This window comes from Magallana gigas, chromosome 6, assembly GCF_963853765.1.
Source record: "Magallana gigas chromosome 6, xbMagGiga1.1, whole genome shotgun sequence".
Taxonomy (NCBI): Eukaryota; Metazoa; Mollusca; class Bivalvia; order Ostreida; family Ostreidae; genus Magallana; species Magallana gigas.
The window spans coordinates 10,641,203-10,662,964 of record NC_088858.1 but is presented as its reverse complement, the minus strand read 5'-3'; the positions used below and the strand labels follow the sequence as shown (position 1 = coordinate 10,662,964).

At 32.8% G+C, this 21,762-nt stretch overlaps 1 protein-coding gene across 2 annotated transcripts; it reads left to right on the top strand.

The window, feature by feature from the left end:
• The first annotated feature begins 2,225 nt into the window (after positions 1-2,225).
• LOC105336782 (sorting nexin-27) lies at positions 2,226-21,096 on the top strand. 2 transcript variants are annotated; one of them, XM_034468269.2, is made up of 14 exons: positions 2,226-2,507; positions 6,863-6,945; positions 8,079-8,227; positions 11,411-11,603; positions 12,511-12,581; positions 12,673-12,780; positions 14,001-14,079; positions 14,413-14,573; positions 14,761-14,850; positions 16,756-16,905; positions 17,606-17,734; positions 17,969-18,028; positions 18,337-18,376; positions 18,615-21,096. In XM_034468269.2, the coding sequence occupies exons 1-13, from the start codon at positions 2,251-2,253 to the stop codon at positions 18,337-18,339; spliced, it is 1,533 nt and encodes a 510-aa protein (XP_034324160.2). In that variant the 5' UTR covers positions 2,226-2,250; the 3' UTR covers positions 18,340-18,376; positions 18,615-21,096. The 2 variants fall into 2 exon arrangements, with proteins under 2 accessions (XP_034324160.2, XP_065943230.1); XM_066087158.1 differs by having other exon boundaries at positions 12,655-12,780.
• Positions 21,097-21,762: the final 666 nt, after the last annotated feature.

The window sequence follows — 21,762 nt, the reverse complement described above, 5'->3', positions numbered from 1 at the left end:
ACATGATTCATATGGGGTTTCTCGAAATTCTTATCAGAAAAGTATAAAAATCCATATTATAAAAAAGTGCGTAATTCAAATACAGACTAAAAACTAATTGCCATGAAAGATAAGTTGATTTTAAAATAAATGATAATCGATAAAATCAACTCCCGTCAGTAGTTCAGTACTTTGATTATAATTATTGTGGAGTCAATAGTAAATCCAGTATTTGAATTAACCCCGCCTTAAGTCGGTCACGTGATACCACGCTCAGTCTATCACAACAACAATATGGCGATGACAAGAAAGATAGATATACCGTTAAGTTTGACAGATTTGGTAAAAAAAAAAGAAAAAAACGAAAAAAGAGACAGACTGACAAGGATAGGAACAAAGGGAAGATTGTCATCGGAGACCATGTAGAATGATGGAATAGGAATATTAAAGCCGAATTAAACTTAAGTTTATCATGAGGTTTTAGGGGTTTTGCTAGTCATGCAGGATCGTACGGACTCCATGTGTTCCATGTCTCTACTTTATAAGTTATAAGCCACAAGTAGAGGATTTTTTAGTAAAGAATAAATAAACACTCTCAGTACATGCATCCTTCAGGTGAGGGGGGTACTCACTCATTTTACCGTGTCGTTGATGATAAAATCGTGTTTCATCTGTATTATACACATAATTAGCAATTTATATCGTTCTACATTAATCAGTTAATGAATAACGGAATAACAATGCTTCAGGTATCATCTGATATAAGAATTAAAACGTGATTCCAACTTATAACAAACTGTTCTTCCATCGTGTTTTCAATGCTAGGTTTTCCCGCACTCATGCGCAGTGGCGTTACAAATTGCGGATTACATTAATATTCATCAGACGTGTAGCAAAGTTTATGGACAAACAACCAAAGAAATAACATGTTTTACGGGCCTAGAGTTTGTGAAACGTCTAACCATAAGAACATGAAGAAGCACGATGTATATTTTTACTCAAACTCCTGTTAAAATTTTTACTCCAAATGCGCCACATATACCTTTAAATTAAATGCGATAAGCGTTATCTTGATACACGTTTTATGTCATGCTTTGGTTGTTTATAGATTAAATTAATGAAAAATTTGACACATCGTAGAATATCTTCATTTGAAGTCAAAATCGATTACTCCCCCCCCCCCCCCTCCAATTTTATCGATCAAATACGCCGCCCCAATATAACATACCTTCTGACGCTCCTGCTGACATCGGGTTGAGGTTGGGGTTGGAAGGGGGGGTGTAAAAAATATAAATCCCTATTCAGGAGAATAGTTTTTCAATTTTTGTCCCGTGCCGTAAAGTGTTTTGTTTGTTTGGTTGGTGTTTTTGTTTTTTACCAATTTTTAACATTGTCTTAATGAAAAGTTGAAAAAAGAGGCAAATTCGTTAAAAAAAACAAAACATATAAACAATCAAAGAAAAGAGAAAAAAATATACCGAATAAACCAAAATTCGACTTCAAGGAACTAACACAAACACTTTCAAGTCAAGAATCGTAAAAAAAAAAAAAAAGAGATTTCTCCTCTTTTCGATGCATTCACATGCGGGGAAGCCAGGGGGTGTGGACCCCCCCCCCCCCCCCGGCCGCAAAATTCAAATTTCCATAAATATGCCTCAGAACCCCCCCCCCCCCCCCCGGGCAAACTCAAATACCCCCCCCCCCCCCCCCCGTCAAAGAAAATTTTCTGGATCCGTGCATGATTCAGCTTTGGGACTGACATCAGAAACCAACGTGATAAAGAAATGATTTTTGTATCATGTTTAAATTTATTTATGTCGGTCTTATGAAATGAATTTGTAAGTGTCTGTTAGAAGAAAATTTAATAAATATCTTAAAGTTCAATTTATTTCGTTTATAAACTATTATACATATAGATGTCCATTTCATATATGAGTCTTTCATCTACAAATCATTTCACACCAAAGAAAAATTCAAAATCGCCCGCCTCCGGAAATTTTACCCACAATCGGATGAGGAGATGTCATTTATATAAGTGTCATTATGTGTGGATTAAAAATATCTTACAAAACATCATACGCATTTGATTAAACGAAACACATCATTTGCATTTGTTGCATTAGAAAGATGAACTTTTTTGAACAGGTGAAGAGACCTCATCAAATTATGGGTTTTCTCTACAGTATTTTTCATGTAGGCTTAAACATCGGGATCGAAATACATAAACTTTCTTGAAACAAACCATACTCAAGTTTGGTCACATGACATAAAATGGCAGACAGCGAAGAGAGCAGTCCACCCTCTTCACCCGATATTCAAGACGGTGACCCAGGGAAACCCCGTGAAGTTACAATTACGAAATCAGAGACAGGATTTGGCTTTAATGTCAGGGGCCAAGTTAGTGAGGGAGGTGTTCTGAAGTCGATTAATGGCGTGTTATATGCTCCTTTACAACATGTCAGTGCTGTTTTGGAGGGGGGAGCAGCTCAGAGGGCCGGGATACGGAAGGGAGACAGGATACTAGAAGTGTAAGTACAAATGTCAATTTATGTCGGAAAAGCTTGTGTCAAAGTCACACTGGTAAAATTTGTCTATGGTTTGTTTGGATTATCATGTACAATCTAATGTCGGCAAGTTGTTTACTTAAAGTTAAAACTTCCAAGAAATGCTATCAGAAACAGCAGTAGTTTAACTTTGATATTCGTTTGAACTAAAGACATATATGACACTGAAAGTAAAAGTCTTGGTGTAAGATTAAGAGTTTGGAAGTTGTCACAAAAGCTATTATCATTTTTTTCTCACACTGTATGTATCATATCAGGCAGGTCTACACATACAGTTTAGATTCAGCTATATAGCCTGAATAACCTAGCTTTATTTGAAGAAGGTTTATTTAGCGTCTTAATCATACTTTTTCTTAAATGAGCATTTTTACCAAAAGTCGCAATAGTTTTCTACTTTGAACTGATATCTGAAAACAGTATAAAAAATCACCCTTGAAAAATATTACTATTTCAGCACAATTATTAATAGCCATCAAAGTTCAAAATGTTGTGAGGCTAGCTATGTATAACTGTTTATCTGTGACCAAACAGCTTAGTACTTTTTAAATGGACTATCAGAGATGAACATTTTTGGTTATCATGATAATCAATTGGTATTAATTCAGCACAATGTGAAGTAATCACATTTAAGCAATGATGCCTCATGGAACACAATATGGTCTACAAATATTCAAGCAATAGAAATGCATGTTTTGATTACAACTGCTAAAAATAGGGACATTTAAACAATTTTTTCTCTGGGTTGCTTTTTAAAAAATACACAGTATAAATTAATATAGGTTAATTGTCACTTCCTTAATGTTATATTTAAAAAGCAGAAATGAGATCACATACAAGTACATGTAGCTTAATAAACTTACTTCAAATAGGTAAGTAAAGCAATGTAGGTAATTCAAGCTACATAGCTTCACCTAATGATTGTACTGGACCTGCCAATTGAGTATGCATTTCTCTTTACTCGGTAATTCATTGACTTTCTCTGTAAGATGTGAAACAGTGTTTTCAAAACTTGCAAAATCATTATTCTGATCTGGACCCTCTTTTTATGATTTTAAGTTACCAGTAAGTGAACTACAAGTTACCAGGGTAATGCAGATATGTAAATTGTAAAATTTTTTGAGAAAGCCTTCAAAGGTACAAAAAAATGATTTGTAAGTTACAATCTATGACAGTGTTGAATCCCGATTAAATTGATTTTTATAGTGAGGACAATAAATTTGCAGATACAAATGAATGTCCCTGATACTAGCCTTTTTTTTTTTTATTAATATTTGATTTCTAGCAAACATGTAAATACTTCAAATGTGGCTCTGACAGCTTGAGATGCAACCATGAAAAATAGTTCAAACATTTTACAATGAACTCAATGGAAAACATACATGATATATTCTGTGAACAGGGAAGGTCTAGTCATTGTTATGTTTTAGTTTACCGTAACATAAGTTCTCGATTATAATTAGTGAGCAAATTAAAGTTAGAATTAAAATAGTTCAAACATTTATAATCAAATCAATGGAAGCTAGATAATAGATTATGTGAACAGGGAAAGTTCAGTTTTAGTTATGTTTTTATTAGGCAAAAGCTCTTGATTATAATTAGTGGGCAAATGAAAAATGGGGCTTATTTAAAAAAAAAAAAGGGTTGTCAAAATTTAATATAGATAAAAAGTGTGAATATGTGAAAAAGTGTGAATATGTGAAAATGAGTTGTACTCTTTATAACCTAGTCTGTTGCTTCTAGTTGTAGCTATAATACATGTACATGTAGTGTATGAGCAAATCTGTATAGTAACAATCTTATGCTAATACATGTAGATATGACAACTTTGGTCATTTTCTCTCTTTCCATATGCATGCCATATAATGAATGAGTTGACCTGATAATAAAAGATAGCATGTCTGAGGATTGGTCCGCTCCTCCCTGTCTGCCCTTGTTGAAACTTCAGACCCAAGCCAGAAGCATAAATCTAATGTTTTAGTGTTTGTGAATTCTGCTACTTGGATTTTATTCTTTGATAGAAGCACTGATATACTTGTATTAGATTGTGTCTATCTTCTATCATTAAGGGAGCTGAATTTTGTTAATGGAATTATATTGAAAGGATTGGTTGAAAATTCATCTTTTCAGACCCAATCAATTCAAAATCTACCAGTAATATTCATTGCTTTTTCTCTGAGTTATTCCATTGACTTTCTTCCAAAACTGCTACGCCTTCGCTCTCCAGAAGGTGCATATTTACACAAATCTGCAGACTCTTGATAAATAAAATCAATAGGATTAAGGGTCAAGATACATAGGTCTTCTTTATGTAAACAATCTATTTAATAGTATTCATATATAACCACTAGTTTCTCAGTTGTGTACATACATGCATGTATATAGATGCACCAGCTTTTATACAGTATATAGACGATCAGTCATTATGTAATGTACTCATCAGGTTTAGGAGGGTTTTGTATAAGAAAAGACAGTCTTTAAATAATTTTTTTTTCTTATGATTTTGATGATACACATGGTACAGAGACAGAATAATGTCAATTCATGTGATAATTCGGGGTTGGCTTTTAAATTGCTATTTGACTGCATGAATCCAATATGGTGCATCCATTTTATTTTTATTTTAACTAGTGAAGTTTATGTTAGATATATTGTCAGTGTCTTGCAAGCATTAAATATGAGTTATAGAAGATTTCTTTTTTGAGCAAACTGCACTGGGCTCTTCATACTATCAAGCGCATGTTTGCCAAGAAAATTCAAGTGAACTGCATATTGATTTGGGATTTTTTTTAATGATTTTTATTAATACTTTGCAAACTCATTTGTAAATACTCTGAGCTGACATTTTATGTCAATGTGTTTAAGTTTAATCATTCTAATTAAAGTTAGACTTGTAAATCTGCTCCTTAATGATACGCTATACAAAATCTAAAAACATCCAGTATGGGCCAATCTCAGAGTGACTTAACAAATAGCCAATGAAATTACAGCTGTCGAAATCTTGGCTGGTAGTTCAGATAAACAAAGTCATTGGTAAGTGCATGTGTCGATTCTAAGTTTGTGTTATTGTTGTTTGCATGATTCTTGAAAGAATCGCAAATTGGACAGATATCAATTTATATAGGTACGCAAAAGTAAAAAACTTCCTTAGAATAAGATAGACAACGGAGCATTATAATTGTAAGCGATAAAGCTATCAAACTATTTTGAGCTTGTTTATTGAAACTTGAATCAGATTGGCTAAAATATTTATTCATAATTGAAAGGTCGCTCTGAGATGACCTCATATCAGATGTTGTTAGATCTTGTATAGCGTATAGTAGAGGAATGCATATGGTTTTACAGGTCTAATTTTAATTAAATTGACTCTTTGATTTTCTAAATGCCACAATATTTTTTCACAATGATCATATTGATGAAGCAAGTATGTGAGTTATTATCACTTAAACATTGAATGTTTATATTTGGATGTCTTGGTCCTGGAACACGTACACCAGGCCATGCAGACAAATTAAAAACGGCTTGTTAGCTCGGTATACTAATTTGTCTGCATGGCCTGGTTTGTTATAGGAAAAGCATTCAATGCTTATATTTATATGTTGATTTGTATGAAATGTTTGTGTATGGTTGCTTTAAACCCATTTTAGATATATGATCTTAGTCAGGGATTAGCTGCAGGTCTGTAGACCCCTGTCTGAAAAAATTCGGATGGACGACCTGGGAGCTACAGTGCCTCCCGTAGTAAAAATCTGCAATTTACGGCGCACAAGAATCTGCGCTAGTTGGGTACTGATTAACCTTATTTACACACAAATTCTGTGAAAAAATTAGTACCATTAAATTCTTCATGCAATTTCCTACTGATATCGTCTCTTTCCTTGCCTCAGACTTTACCCAAAACACGCTAATCGACCTCGGAAAATGAAGTATGTTAATTCACGTCGAGATCGAGAGTCGCCATTTTTACATGTAAACAAACTGTACCACTTCACTTTACGGGGCTGGTGATGGTGTTTAAAAGAATATCAGAGGCAAGTAAAGTGACGATATCTGTAGTAAAATTTTGTGCACCGTAAATTGCAGTTTTTTACTATGAGAGGCACTATAGCTCCCAGATCGTTCATCCAAATTTTTTTTAGACCAGGAGCTACAGACCTGCAGCTAAGTCAGGGATATGCAATGTTACATGTATATATGACCATCATGTTTTAATGCAAAACAGCGGAACAGCGGAATTAAGTACTCGCGTAAATAAAGAACTTAACAGTACACATATTTTGGAATCTTGTTGGATAAAATGGAATCTGTGTGTGTATTGACAGAAATCATGTGAATGTGGAGGGAGCCACACACAAACAGGTGGTGGATCTAATAAAGAGTGGAGGTGACTCGCTGGTTCTAACAGGTAAGTGTGGAGAGAGAAGCACAGTTTGCTGAGTTCAATTTTCATAGTACATGTATTACTAATTGTCGCCAGTAGATTTGGAATTTTTGAAAATGAATAGTCTCTATAATTAGGCTCCCTGTGAAGGAGAAAAAAAATAGTTTGGTAAATGTCAGCTGTAGGTAGATAATACCGGTATGATTTCTAACCAGTATTATAAGAATAAGCCCTTTTCTTAAGAGCATCAATCTAACATGATAAGGTGACCCCTATTACTTTTAGGTCATAGGTCATCAAGTTGATGGCAAAGCCCTGTTCAAGTGATGTCTGACCAATATCTTTTGAGCTTTTAATTAAGTTTAAGTCATCAAACTCTATACACGGTTTGATCTAACTTAATAATATCATGTTTACTGGTACCTCATTTGTTTTTTAGTTCAGATGATGACCTAATAGAATTTCAGGTCAAAAAGTCAAAGGTCAGAAAGTTAACTGTTAAGATATCTGTGGTAAGGGGGCATTTATAGTTTACAAACATTTATGCTTGAATTTCCAATATGGTAGAATCATTGTGGAATAATGGACTCCACAACTTAGAATTGCTTAAAATTGATGGATCTTGTGTGTTGTTCACTGTCATCAGTCCTCTTTATAGTCTTTAGCAAATGCTTCAAATGACTTAAATTGAACACAACTTCATATAGTTATCAGTAATTTTGTAATCTTTGTAAAGTCAATGACTTTAGTCTGCTGTAGTCTGAGCTGACACCAATTTTGAGTGGTTCCTAGGTTAAACAAGCGTTGGATTATTTTGATTGTTTCTGAGGTTGAGTGAGTTTGACATTGGATGATTTTGAGTGGTTTTAAGGTTGAGAGTGTTTGACGTTGGATAATCTTAAATGATTCCTAGGTTGAGCAAGTGTTGGATTATATTAATTGTTTCTTAGGTTGAGTGAGTTTGACATTGGATTATTTTGAATATAGTACTTAAGTTGAGCAAGTTTGTTGTTAGATTATAATTTTGAGCCTTTCCTTGGTTGAGTGAAGTTTGACATTGGATTATTTTGAATTGTTTCCTGGTTGAGCGAGTTAGACCTTGAAATACTTTCAGTGGTTCTTTAGTTGAGCAATTTTGACGTTGAATTATTTTGCAGTGATTTCGGTGCCAGAGCAGGTTGCAGAGAGGTTGGAGCCCAGTGATGATTCCTCAGGTCCATCATACATTGACTATTCGGAACGTCGCTCCCTCCCCATCTCAATCCCCGACTATCAAACAGTGGAGCAGGGTGGAGAAAAGTTTGTGGTAAGTGCTGGATTCCAATTATCACCCTGACTTAGTTCAGTAAATTCTTACACAGCAGATCAATTCATACTCACAAGTAAATAGCAATGGCGAAATATTTTTGATTGACTAGTCATAAAGTAGGCGTATAAGAAATCATCAGAGTACGTTATCTTAAATTTTTACAACATTGGGATTTTTAGGGATTTCAGCAATCCCAATAGAGATTTCCCTTTTGAATTGATTAAGATTGAGAGAATCCCATCTTGTAAAATATTTCACAGAGAGCTTTGTGGAAAATGAAAAAGGAAAACTTAACAAAACAGGGAGTGGGGGAGAGAGAAATAGAGGAGTTATAGGTAGAACAGAGAAAGAGAGTGTGAGTAAAAGGGATACATAGAGACAGAGAAAGGAGAAGCTACACAGAGAAATACTGAAGTATATATTTTATTTTTACACTGTGGATGTGATAAGTATGTCATGCACTTAAGGCATCAGACAAGGCAATTAGAGATAGTTAAGATACATGAATTTGAGATTGCATATGATGATGTTAAGTGAGTGAACTGTTACAAAACATGAGGAGTTACGAATAAAAAGTAATTACTTGTCTTCATAGTTACGCAGTCATCTATTTAGCATTGAAATGAAATGGTAACATTGCTACTTACTGTAAATTCCTTATTATTGAGAAATTAATTTTCACTTAAAATTGTGATAAGCACATCTTACGGATTTAAAAATCTCGATTCAATTTTTCTGACGGGTGTTAACTATTTGGAATTATTATTAAAATTTGGTGTTCATGACTTTATGTTCTCGCAATTTGATGCAAAACTGTTAAATCCTGTAATTAAGTACTCGCGTAAAATAAGGAATCTATACAGTACTGTAAACAGTGTATTATTTGATGTGAAAAATATCCATGAGCAGCAGTTGCATGTTCTAGGATATATTGCATATCAAACCAGTATTTCAGAGTTTGACATTCATTGTTTGCGAAAATTAATTTTGCAAATATGGTTACCTAGTTTTCAACCTACCATTTGCATATACATATTTTGAAAAATGACAAATTTAAGTCCTTATATGGTTTGTTTTTGCTATATTTTTACTGTAACAGTATTTTAATAGATACCAAGGGTATACACATTAACAGCCAACTTTTTATTAAACAGATGTTCTCCTACCGTCTGTTCAACCTTCTGTATTTTAAAAAAAAAGTTGTTATTTTAATTCATTAAAAAAATCATTATAGAATAATAGAGCAAGATGTTTAATACATGTATTAAAGAATTATTGATTTTAATATACTGTACAGTAAAAAAGTTTCTGAATGTAAGCATCCAAGTCAAAGAATTAATTGGGAAGAGAGGCTTGTCTTGCATTGAAATTGATCTCTCTGTTCTTTGTTCTGTAGAGTAGTGGACATAGCTTGGTTTTCTTGTTCTATAAGCACACAGGTCATTAATTTTTTCCTCATCCATTAATTTTTTTCTCATGCATTGATTTTCCATGCAGTACAACTATGGACATTGTAAAAGCAAGTTACTTGCTCTGCAGGATGGTGTAATTGTTAGAAATTATTTTGAACCTTCCTTAGTTAAATACTCTGTACTTGAATTGAATGGTTTTAATGTATTCAGGTGTAGACAGATTAGAAAAAATAAAAACAATTACAATATTTGGATGATAATTGCGTGACATTGTTATGAAGATGAAAAGGAATTTCCTCCTACATCTTTGTTTAATTGCTATTTTTTGTACAGAATATTTTACTTTACCTTATTCCTTTAATCAACTTCGAATCAAAACGTTAATGGAGTAAGAGAGATTATATATTAATATTTTTTCTTTTAAATTATATGTCAAACTGTTACCAATCTTGGTCTTTCTTGATGCACACTGATTTAAGTATAAATGATAAAAATTTGTTTAAATTTACTGTATGCATGGCATTTAGCGATGTACTTGATTTAGCAGAAGCCGCATTCTGCCAAAAACGCTAAATAGAATACACTGCCAAATGTAATATGTTTACAGTAACTTGATAATACATGTATTAAGTTCTGACCGGGTGAAATATCACCTGTAGTGTGGCTGACCAGGTACAGGTAGAATCACCTGCAGGGATTGGTGGCAAGCCAGGTGATGAAGAACCATTAACTTCTGTTCACAGGATGTTCAACATCCAGCTCAGTCATCATGATCATTACGGCAGTAGCCATAACCCCAGAGTCAGGTGTATCGACTTTGTGTCGCCGATTTCAACACTGCTCTCGACAAAGATGTCTTCATTGCTATGCACCATGATTTGTTTTAGAAATTTTTATTGAGTTGTTAACACTCAAGATAATCATTGAACTTTTGTGGTTTGAATTTGTCCTGAAGTGCAAACCGTGATTGTCAGGAAGTCGTTGTATATGGACTGAATGAATTTATCGTGAAGAAGTTGCGAAAAAAGCAGTCGGATTGTTTATCTTGGCTTCTCTCCATTCATACACTAACAATCTTTGCACATTTACATAAAGATCAAAAACATGCGTGAACTGATCAGTCCTCTTGATACTGATGATCAGTCTTAAACTCCTATGTTGGCAGACTCGGAAAGCACAGTACAAGAGGTCAGATAGATACAGTCTTGTTGCTTGTTGTGTGTTATATGAAACATTCCATGTCTATAGACAGCTAGATGGCCTTATAAGTGTATTAAAGCCGGTCACTTTGACATATTGGCTGTCTTCTGTTCATCCTCCAAATACATCGCTGACTCAGCAAACCATTGTCATTGTCTGATTAATGTGGTGGTAGATTTAAAGCCATCTAGTGATATGTAGAAGTTGCCCTCGGCTAAAACGGCTAAAGCTGCATATTCCGTGTACCGGTACTTCGTTTTGATACTAGTAATGATGCTAATCATGTGTCTGATGTCCACAAGCTTTTACCCAGAGAGACAATTTATATAGACCAGATTATTTTGTTGTACACAATAAAATGTGTACATTATCAGAATATGATAACTTGCCTGCTTAGTAATCCTACTCTGGTTATATTGTTACCAGAAGAGGACATTTATTATCAATAAAATTTAAACCCTTTAATAAATAATTTTGACTAGCATTTCAGTCAAAGGTTAAACTAATATTCATCTACTCATACATGTATTTTGATTCAATAACATTATGTCTTTGGATTCGTTTTCAGGTTTTTAATATATACATGGCTGGTAGACACTTATGCTCAAGGAGATACAGAGAATTTGATGGTTTACACTCCCGTTTAAAAAGAGAATTTCCGGACTTCAATTTTCCAAAGATGCCAGGAAAGAAGTTATTTACTCTATCAGAACAGCAGTTGGATGCTAGGAGGAGGGGGTTAGAACAATATTTAGAAAAAGGTAAAATGAAAACATTCAAACAAAAAAAGTTATATGCAGAAAAATGTTCTGGTCGAAAGGGGGGGGGGGGGGGGAGAAAAGTAAACAATGAATTTGCTGATTTGAGAGAAAAGTGCACTCAGATTTCTTTATTCAAAACAATGTTATTACAATGAATTTATGTTTCAATAAAAAAGCATTAAACAAATATAAAAAAGAAATTTTCAAATGAAAAATTTCCGGAGTTTAATTTACCAAGTAGGAAATAAACCTAAAATAATAGATTTTATTTCAAACACAACATGATTATTACAACCTTCATCTGAATTGGCCACAATAAACATTATTTACACTTGCAGTTGTAAAAATAAGGAAAAGAATTCAAAGCATTTCATTCAGAAAATCCTCCTTGTAAATTAAACAAAAAAAAAATTTCCTGGTTACTCAATTAAGGGTTGTTAAATCTGAAAAAAGAATTCCATTTTATAAAATAAATATGTTCTTTTGTGTTGCAGATCATACAGATCTGAAATCCTAGTCATGCATGATTAAGTCATTTTAATTCTAAATTTTAATTCTGGTTCCACTAAAAATCACTTCTCTTATGTTTCTTTATCTTTTATAATGATGAATAAAACAATGTAATGGTATTTGTAATGGTATGGAATTCAACATTTCAATAGATGAATAATAAAAGTGTTCAAAACTTAAGATGTCTTATGTACTGTACATGTATCTTTCTTTTCAAAAGTGATAATGTGGATAGATACAATTTTATAAAAAGCATTTTAATCAATCTGACTCCATTCTCTTTCATTTCTTTTAAAAGTAATGTCTTTATAAGCTAGCCTGTCTTGAGTCACAGTGTGATATTGATAATTGTAAAAGTTAAAGGAGTATATCAATTAGTACTGACTTGTTTTTTCAGTATGTGCGGTGCGGGTGATCGGAGAATGTGACTACATGCAGGAATTCCTGGCCGCTCCCGAAGTCGATCAAGTAAGAGAAAACACTTCATTGATTGGTATTCAGTTGTCACCAAACAGAATGTCTGTATGTCAAAATTAATCAGGGTTTTGAACATTTACAGGAGAACAATCACACAAGTTCGGAAGTAGAACTGAAGGTACTGCTTCCTGATCGCAGTCTCTGTGTGGTCAAAATCAACCGCAACGATACAGCCGACGAGGTGTTCAAGGTAAAAATGGTTTTGTTAATGATTATGGTTATGGATATATATTACAGCACAACTTGAAGATAACGAACACAACAATAACAAACTCTTGTTCATGTCCCCGCAAAGTTCTTATGCAGTTGAACTTCGATATCTCGAACACTGATATGTCGAATACAGTGGATATGTTGAAGTGATTTGTAAGTCCCAACCACTTATTTTTTAAGTTTTTCACCCTCGATATCTTGAATACTCGGATATCTCGAAGTTTTTAAACAGTCACATCTATTTCGAGATAACAAAGTTTTATTGTATAAACCTACAGAAATTGTGGTAAAAACATACACGGCTATAATGTCCTGCTGGCAAATTCTTTTTTATCATTTAAATAACGAATGTTTACCACTACAAATTTCATTAAAGATACATGAAACTTTAGGATGCATATACAAAATACTCAAATTCAAATATTACACAAATATTTCTGTAAAATTGAAGTAAAAAGGTTATACTGACATTTTTTGTAATGACTGTAAGATTGATTTTATAACAATAGTTTGAATTACTGTCTGACAGCTGATTTTTTTAATATGAATTTGCTATGAGATTTCTTAATAATCTGCTATAAAAGTACATGTATAACAAAATTTGGCTATAACAAAGTTATTTCTATGGTCACTTGAAATTCGCTTTAAATGAATTTTGCTGAATATGCATTCTGTTTTTGCTCCTATCATTCAAGCAAAGTCCTATAATGTCTACATTTTTGTATGTAGGCTCGAGTAAAAGCAAATTTGACTGTAGAAAATTGAATCATTCTCAAGGAATGAATTCAAAAGCTACAGAATTTATATACATATAATCTGATTTGGATCAGTTGGATTGTTATTATAAACTTAATTGATCTTGACTTCACAACCCATTTTATGTTTGTATAAATTCTATAGCTGTAGAGTTTATTTCTGTAATAACCGTAAGCTATTTTTGTTACCAGGATAGTTATACCCATGAAATTATTTCACCTTGAACTATTGTTTTTATTTGACTCCTCAAAAAGATTGGTGCCCTCAATATCAAATTTACACGTTTTAGTTTATTTCAAACCAAACCAAAAAATTAATAAATTAAAAGAAGAAAGGCTACTTATTCTTTAAAGTCATCAGTTTATATTTATTAGCTATATGATATAAATAATCTTTCACACTCAGGTATTTACCTCTATGATTTTTTTTTCTTCTTCAAAGGCTGTTGTGTCCAGATTAAATTTGTCTGAGGCTGCTGCTCATTGCTTTTATTTATTTGAAACTGTGGAATATAATTTTGGTAAGTTGACATGCAAGACTCAACTGTTGTTACTGAAAAAATAACTTTTACCGAATTAAACTGTTGTAAGACATGATACCAAAATTGTTAGTGAATGAGTTATAATTGATATATAGATATATTTAAAATTTGCTCGTCATGAAAACATGAAAGTAATTGATGAACTAATACCAAGTTTATACTGATTTGTGAATACTAGTTACAAACCAATACCATTGTGACAAACAGTGAGGATTCTGAGGAATTTGTTTAGCATAAAACAATATGATTATGTTAAAAATCTGATAAGTGTGAGCAGAATGCTTGATTACAAATGATAATTGTGAATTACAGACAGGAAGCTGCAGGGCTCAGAATTCCCCCACAACATTTACATACAGAACTACAGTACCGCCACCTCCACCTGTATCACGCTGCGCCGGTGGCTCTTTTCCCCCGCCCTGGAGACCATGCTCAACTCAGATCAGCAGGCCATCAACTTCCTCTTCTGGGAGGTAATGAGTATTTCTAGCTTTTGTTGCATCATCTGTGTGACTATGAATTCTCTCATTTTACGATATTTCGTGGTTTTGTTGCATCATCCTGTGTGATTGTGAATGCTCTCGTTCAATGCCGGGAGACGTTTAGATGATGCTGATGTTTAGATTGATAAATCGAGTAAACCTCTGTTTGTATCTGCAGGCTATTGATGGCGTAAATAAAGGACAAATCAAAACAGAAGATAAACTCTACGAACTGAAAGCTCTGCAAGAATCCAACAAAAGCATTGAGGTAAGTCGGTGCATGGCTGATGATTCAGTCAAGTAGTTGTCTACAGAATAATAGACAGATCGACTACCATTTGTAAAGATTTATAAACTAGAATTGATTAATAGGCATCAATAGCCTATGATTGGTAGTCATGACACGAATAGTCTAGAATTGACAGTCATGCATATTTTACAGTTGATAGACATCTATAGTCTACTTTTGACATACATCAAAAGGCTATTTTAGACTTCTTTTTAGACTATGCTGATAGACATCTATAGTGTACCAGGGAAAAGTATCTACAGACTCTGTAAATGAAATGCATCAAAAGTGTACAAGTGACTTTAAGGCAAATGCAGTTTTCGAATAAAAGACAGCAAAATTCAAGAATTAAAAGGCATCTATTGTCTAAGTTCTGTAATTTTTACAGTGATGAAAAGCATTTAATAATTACTCTTGCCTGTAATATTTTTTTTATGTTAATTAGTCTGTTTGACCTTTATACTTTACAAGGATTATGAAACTTGGCGAAATGTCACGAGGCTCATAGTCTTACAGGACATTCAAATATATATTGTGTGTTAAAATGAATTATGTTTTACAATTGTTAATACTTAACAGTTGTTTCTAGTATAATATGTATTTATAAATTTCCTGTAAATGATTGAGAAAAAGGACACAAACAGCAAGTGATCTTGTACCTCTAATGAAAAGAGATATACCGTATTTTTCCGACGATTAGTCGGTATTTTTTTCCTCTGAAGCAGAGCACCCGACTTATCGTCTTGTTCGACTTGTCGTAGGCTCGATGTAAGAAATTTTTTAAAAATAGCATTAAAAATCTTGGTTTTAATCATCTTGAGTTGGCTGTGTGATTGAAAATTACGTTGTTGAATTCACTGTTCATCTTTAATAATTATCATTTTCACTCATCTGTCAACACATAAATACATAATAATAACAACAGTTATTAAAAAATGTTACATTGTCCTAAATCAATTAAAAGTTTTACCCTTCCGTTTTTATAAACACATCGTCACATGGTTCTATGTATCACTAGTAGGAAGATAACATTGCGCAGTAAAATTGAAACCAAGTTTGAATGGAAGAAAATATTGCAGTAGGTCCGGGGGATGTTTTTTTAAATTTAATTATTTTATTTGTAAAGAGTTGTTCGTGGAAAGTATAAATCAGAAATATTTAATGGTCAAATTCAATCTTAAAATACGTAATCGGCAATTATCAATACTACTGTTTATACAATAGGCTGACACCGGTTGTGTTAATAATCTTGCCCTAAGGCTGAGATCTTTACGGCAATTTCATTCCCTGTGTATATAAAGAGTACCGTTATAAGAGTGATTATAGTTCATTGATTAATTATTGTCCAATTCTTTGATTATTGTTAGATAATTTTTTTAGGAAACGTACGTATGTCGTATATACTAGTATTCAAATATCTGCCCCCCATTTTAACCAAATATTAAATACCGATAGTATCGTATCAAAATCAAATCTTCATAAAACATTGTACAAAGGATGTCTATCACATAAATTTTTGACATTAAAAGTTTTCTGTTACCAGTAACAATTTTTATGATTCAGTTACTGGTATGCAACTAGCAATTACAGATATCTCTTATACCAATTATCTCTGTTTCATTCTAGTTATCATTATAGTTTTGTTCCTTAATAAAGTCAAACCTCGTTATCTCGAACTAGATGGGACTGGTTAAAAACTTCGAGATATCCGAGTATTCGAGATATCAAGGGTAAAATACTTAAATTTAAGTGTTTGGGACTTAAAATCACTTTGACATATCCATTGTATTCGAGATATTGGTGTTCGAGATACCAAAGGTCAACTGTATATATCCTTCCTGGATTTGTTTTCCTTATCTATAGAGATTTGTTGTTGTATTGTAGTACCTGAAGGTGGCTCGACAGTTGGAGGGATACGGGGAGGTGGTGTTCCCCCACTGTGCATGTGACTCCCGGAAAGATGGTCATGTGATAACTGAGATTGGATTCGAGTGCTTTAAACTCCATGCCTGCAAAAATGATGGAACTCCTGAGGTAAGATTGCTACAAAGGCTTTGTAAATATAGAGTCCTGTACAGTGCTTATGTTTCAAAATGGGCAATTGGTTTGATTAGTTGTGCTTGAACAACTTAAGAATGTGAATTTTATTGCTTTGGCGTAAGAACTTGTATTGTAATCTTTAAAAGTAATATAAAACATAATTGGTAGTGAAGTATCTCAAAGATTCATGACTTTGCTCTGCAAATTCTGACAACTCATCAATACAATATTTTATTCATTGATTTTGGCAACAGAGCGTGATAACGTGCAGAGCACTACAGTCAACTGTCAAAAGAATTGAAATAATGTGTTAATGCACTCGATTTGCACATTGATTCAATGACTGAATGTTTCATGGATTTGATGTTAACAGTTACTGTCAGCGTCAATCCAGGCGGTGAAAGTCTTACAGTAATACAGTCTATTTGGTGTTGCCGCATAGCGAAAACTTTATTATTGGGTTCCGTACAAATTTTTTTATCATAATGGTCTCTGATGTCTAGAGAATGTTATAAGAAATATAAGCTGGTATTGGTCAATTTGTGATTAGAGCAAGAATTTTATTTGCAATACTGGTGCATAAATTTAATTGTACCAAATATTTGATATTAAAATTTTCAATGAAATGGGGTTAAATTGATATTGCATTATCCTTTTTTCATTCATTTATAATTGATTTCTTCTAATTTTTTAGTCTCAAATCATCGAGTTTCAGTGGAAGGACGTGAAGTCTTACGATGTAGAGGAGGAGGGAATGTCCTTTTGTTTTGAGTATGCCCGGGCTGGAAAAAAATCCCGCAATGTGCAAATATTAACTCCATATGTAAGTATATTATAAACTAAACTGATAACGCAGCGAAAACAATAATAATGTTTTAATCTCAACTTGATTTACATTTACTTTATATTAGGCAATAAATGTGAGTTTTTCCGCTTAGGCTGCAAGTTTTTTGTTTACCTTATTTAAGATGTACATTGAAATTGATGTAATCTTGACTTAATGTATAATTTATGATGTACACATACACTTACACATACATTTTGTTTTAATTTACAGTATGTTTACATGAAGGAATGCTTTGACCGAGTTTTTGAAGAGAAGGAACAAGAATATGCGGTTGGTTGTCTTTAATTTGTTTTTTGCATATCAGGTCTATTAAAGTTTACCAAATATTTTGGTCATGAATAATTTTGGTCATTAATAAAAGTAACAGACATAATAAAATTTGATATGAATTAGAAATTGCCAGACAAAATAGATTAAATTTTGTCACTAAATTAGTTTTTTTGTCCTATATAATAATTAAAGGGTAAATTAGGTTTAGTAATCTTCCAGTAAATCTGAAACAAAATATACAAGTTGATGGTCTGATATTTCTTGACATTCAGTTGATCCATTGCAAACAAAATATTTTTCTCTTGCAGTGATGACTTTCAAAATTACAGAAACTCCCTGAGGCCAAAAGTAAGTGAAGAAAAAAATCAATCATATTCGATTATTGATTCCTAGTCGTTTTTTTTTTCATACATTAATGTGAACATCTTTTATTTGTCATAACTAACATTTGCATATTTTGTTTTTTTGTTAAATGTATAAGCCCTAATATTTTTCACAATAGACATCCTTATGTATGAATGCTTATGATGTAAATTTTTGCTAATTTTACTATGGTTAATTGAACGCACCTTTTTCCTTTGAACAGAACAGCTGAAAAATTTAGTGTTCTTGAATATTGCAACAAAAAACAAAAGAGATGTCCAGATGTCAGAGCAAAAGTTGAAAGCGTGAAAGATGCCAAGGAGAGAGGAGATCCATGATTAGCGAATACCTTTGTTGTTGGATGGTTTCCATAGCAATAGATGTGTCATGGGACAACTACTGTGTCAGGTCCCGCCTTGTATTTATTAATATTTTGATTTCCTGTTGATTTACAGAGGTTAAGGTGATTCTTCAAATTTGATTTGACTTTGATTGACAGATGAAGAAGATGATTCTTCTTGGTCAATAGAACAACAATTGTTCAGTGTGAATGATGAATGCCATGTACATGTATTTGCTTCTGACAACACGGTGAATGTCTAGATCATGTTATAGATTTAGTTTTATTTGGATGTGGATTATCTAGTCAGTTTAGGGTATAAAATCATCCATTGTTGCTATTTGATAATAGCAAATTGTTAGTAATGCCACCAGATGTTGATGAGACAGGATATTCTCTGAACAGGTACACTAAGATATTGATGTGGTACCAAACATTTGTGTTATTACATAATTTTTATTTTAGACACATGCACATTTGTAAGCATGAACAATAAGCACTGCTAGGTTTGTGGTTGTTTAGTTTTACTGCACAAGTGCACATACATCATGTTACCTGTTCAAATCCTTTATCTCTCCTGTCATGTTTCTACATTAAAATCTACTTTTAAACAGTTGCCCAAATTAAAGTGTTGTCTGGTTCAAAAAGCACATGTTAAGCCAGAAAAGATGAACTTAAAAATTACCAGTTTTTGGCTAGAATTTTAAACTACTAGAAACCTCTCCCCCCCCCCCCCCCCCACCCACACACACACACACAAACACACATACACTCTTCAAGATATGTTCATGGTGGTTTAAATGAGGGTTACTCTAATGTGCATTTTTCAGTAGATTTAATCTTGTGTTCTGGTGTCTACAAATCAAAGCTCTTGGAACATTTTAGAACTGCTCTTTTTACATATAAGTAAGGAGATATCTTGTATTTTGAACAAAGAAATTGCATAATGCAAAAGAGTAGAACATGTGCATGTATTTATATTTTTTGATTTCATGAAATGAATATCTATGTATATGTTTTGTGTGTATGTACATACATATATCTGATGAACGAATATATTTACTAATATTTATAATTAATGTTTTTGAGGCTATAACAATTTTAAGTCCTTTTGAAAAAAAAATTATATTGGGAATAGATTTATTTTTTGGGTAGATTAATTGATATTGGGGTGACGCACATGTCCACCTTCTGTTTGAGAAAGAATGAGTTTCTTTATTTCATCAATTTTCATGTGAAGGACTCAAGCTATTGATGTTAAAAACGTCATTAATGCCGGGTTTTTAAACTTTATTATAGAATAAAATCACTGGCAATTGTTTTCGGATTATAGTTCAACTTGTTCATGTTGACATTTATGTTAAGGTATGTCAGAAATTGACACTACCTGCAAAAATAGAATTTTATACATGTTTATATTGGGGAATTATCATCAATGACATGCATTTTTTAATCCTTACTAAATTTTTCATGACCATTTTTTAAGGAGGCTGGGTGGTCAAATGAATTAACCCTCAGATCTTCCTTAAACTTTAAGAAATACTATTTCTGGCCATAAACCAATATTTAGTGAAGAAAAATTCCATAAAGGTATTTTAGCTTTAAAATTTGAAAATTTTCCTGTATCTTTATATAGAGCTCTTTGTCAAAAGGAGGTAAATAGAGTCCTAAAATGGCCACGACCTTCAAGCCCTCTTATAAATATCTGGAAGATAAGAAAATAGAATTTGGTAAAGGGGAAACTTTTGTTTAGTCTCTTTTTCAAAGATGTAATTACCAGTAATACTTGCATTTAAAGGACATTTGTATTTAACGCGCTCTTATTCCACCCACTTGCCCCATACTCAGTAGAATCACATTTTTTTATGCTTAGTTCAAGCTTGCCACTCTTGTATTTTTTATGAAACGAAAATATTGATGAGAATTATACAGCTTTCAATGGAATACTGAATAAATCCTATACATTTGTAGTTACCCAGATATGATATACATGTTAACCCGGATGTAATCTTAATTTAAATCACCCAGACAAACTAACATCTTATTGAATTATCTCCTCCATGAAGCAGTCATAGTGATGAGTTAAAATCCAGGAGTATTATTTGTGTTTGTCTCTTTGTTTACGTATGATTTACGTGTACAGTGTATGATTTACGTGTACAGTGTTGTACAAAGATCATGAATTGTTGTGAAGCATCAGACGTTTTACTTTCTATTATGAGCAGTTGACCTGTGTTCTTCACGGACTAGAAAATTACCACTATACTCCTAAACTCTGAATTGTTTATTGTTTATGTTGAATAATATATAAATATATATCATTAACTGTTTTCAGTGAAATTAAAGTTATGATTATGAAATAAAACTTTTTTGTTTTGTTTTGGTGTGATTTGGAGTTATCCCCCTTGCAATCTTATGCTTGTACTTTTTAGAAATCAGTTCATTTGCCAAACTGCTGGATTTGTTTGAAATATCAGGAAGTTGACTAATCAACTCTGTTTAAAAAAATCACAATACATGTAATGGGTCAAAATAGACAACTTTCATGTTAGCAAAACTCCTTAATGTGCTGTCAATTGGTTTTCCCTCCTTAATATTACCAACTTTTCAGGACGCTATATGTTCATTATTTTGTTTAATCATGCTTAAAGGCTTAAAATGCTTATAGTTAGTCAAGAAGGCGGATAACTTTGAAAATTATGAAAGCCACTGATGGCAAATTCTTCCTGTGTTTCTGGTTATCTCTGTGCTGCAGGGTTTGAACAGTGAATTCTTTTCTCTCAAGTCAAACATGATCAAACAGTTGTTAAAGAAAAGATATTTATTCCTTTACAAAATAAACCAGATTTAAAGACACTAGTACTGACTGCAGGGCTTTTCCCTCAGTTATTTTCATGTAAATAGTGAAACTTCAGTGTATTATATTGTAAACTTCAGGGTATTATATTGTAAACTTCTGTGTATTATATTGTAAACTTCAGTGTATTATATTGTAAACTTCAGTGTATTACTGATACATGTACGGTAATAT

Excerpts from the sequence above, each read along its gene's own strand:
- LOC105336782 (XM_066087158.1), top strand. The coding sequence starts at position 2,251 with ATGGCAGACAGCGAAGAGAGCAGTCCACCCTCTTCACCCGATATTCAA. Across the intron at positions 6,946-8,078 it reads TGACTCGCTGGTTCTAACAG|TGATTTCGGTGCCAGAGCAG; the intron begins GTAAGTGTGGAG and ends ATTATTTTGCAG. Across the intron at positions 17,735-17,968 it reads TGCAAATATTAACTCCATAT|TATGTTTACATGAAGGAATG; the intron begins GTAAGTATATTA and ends TTTAATTTACAG.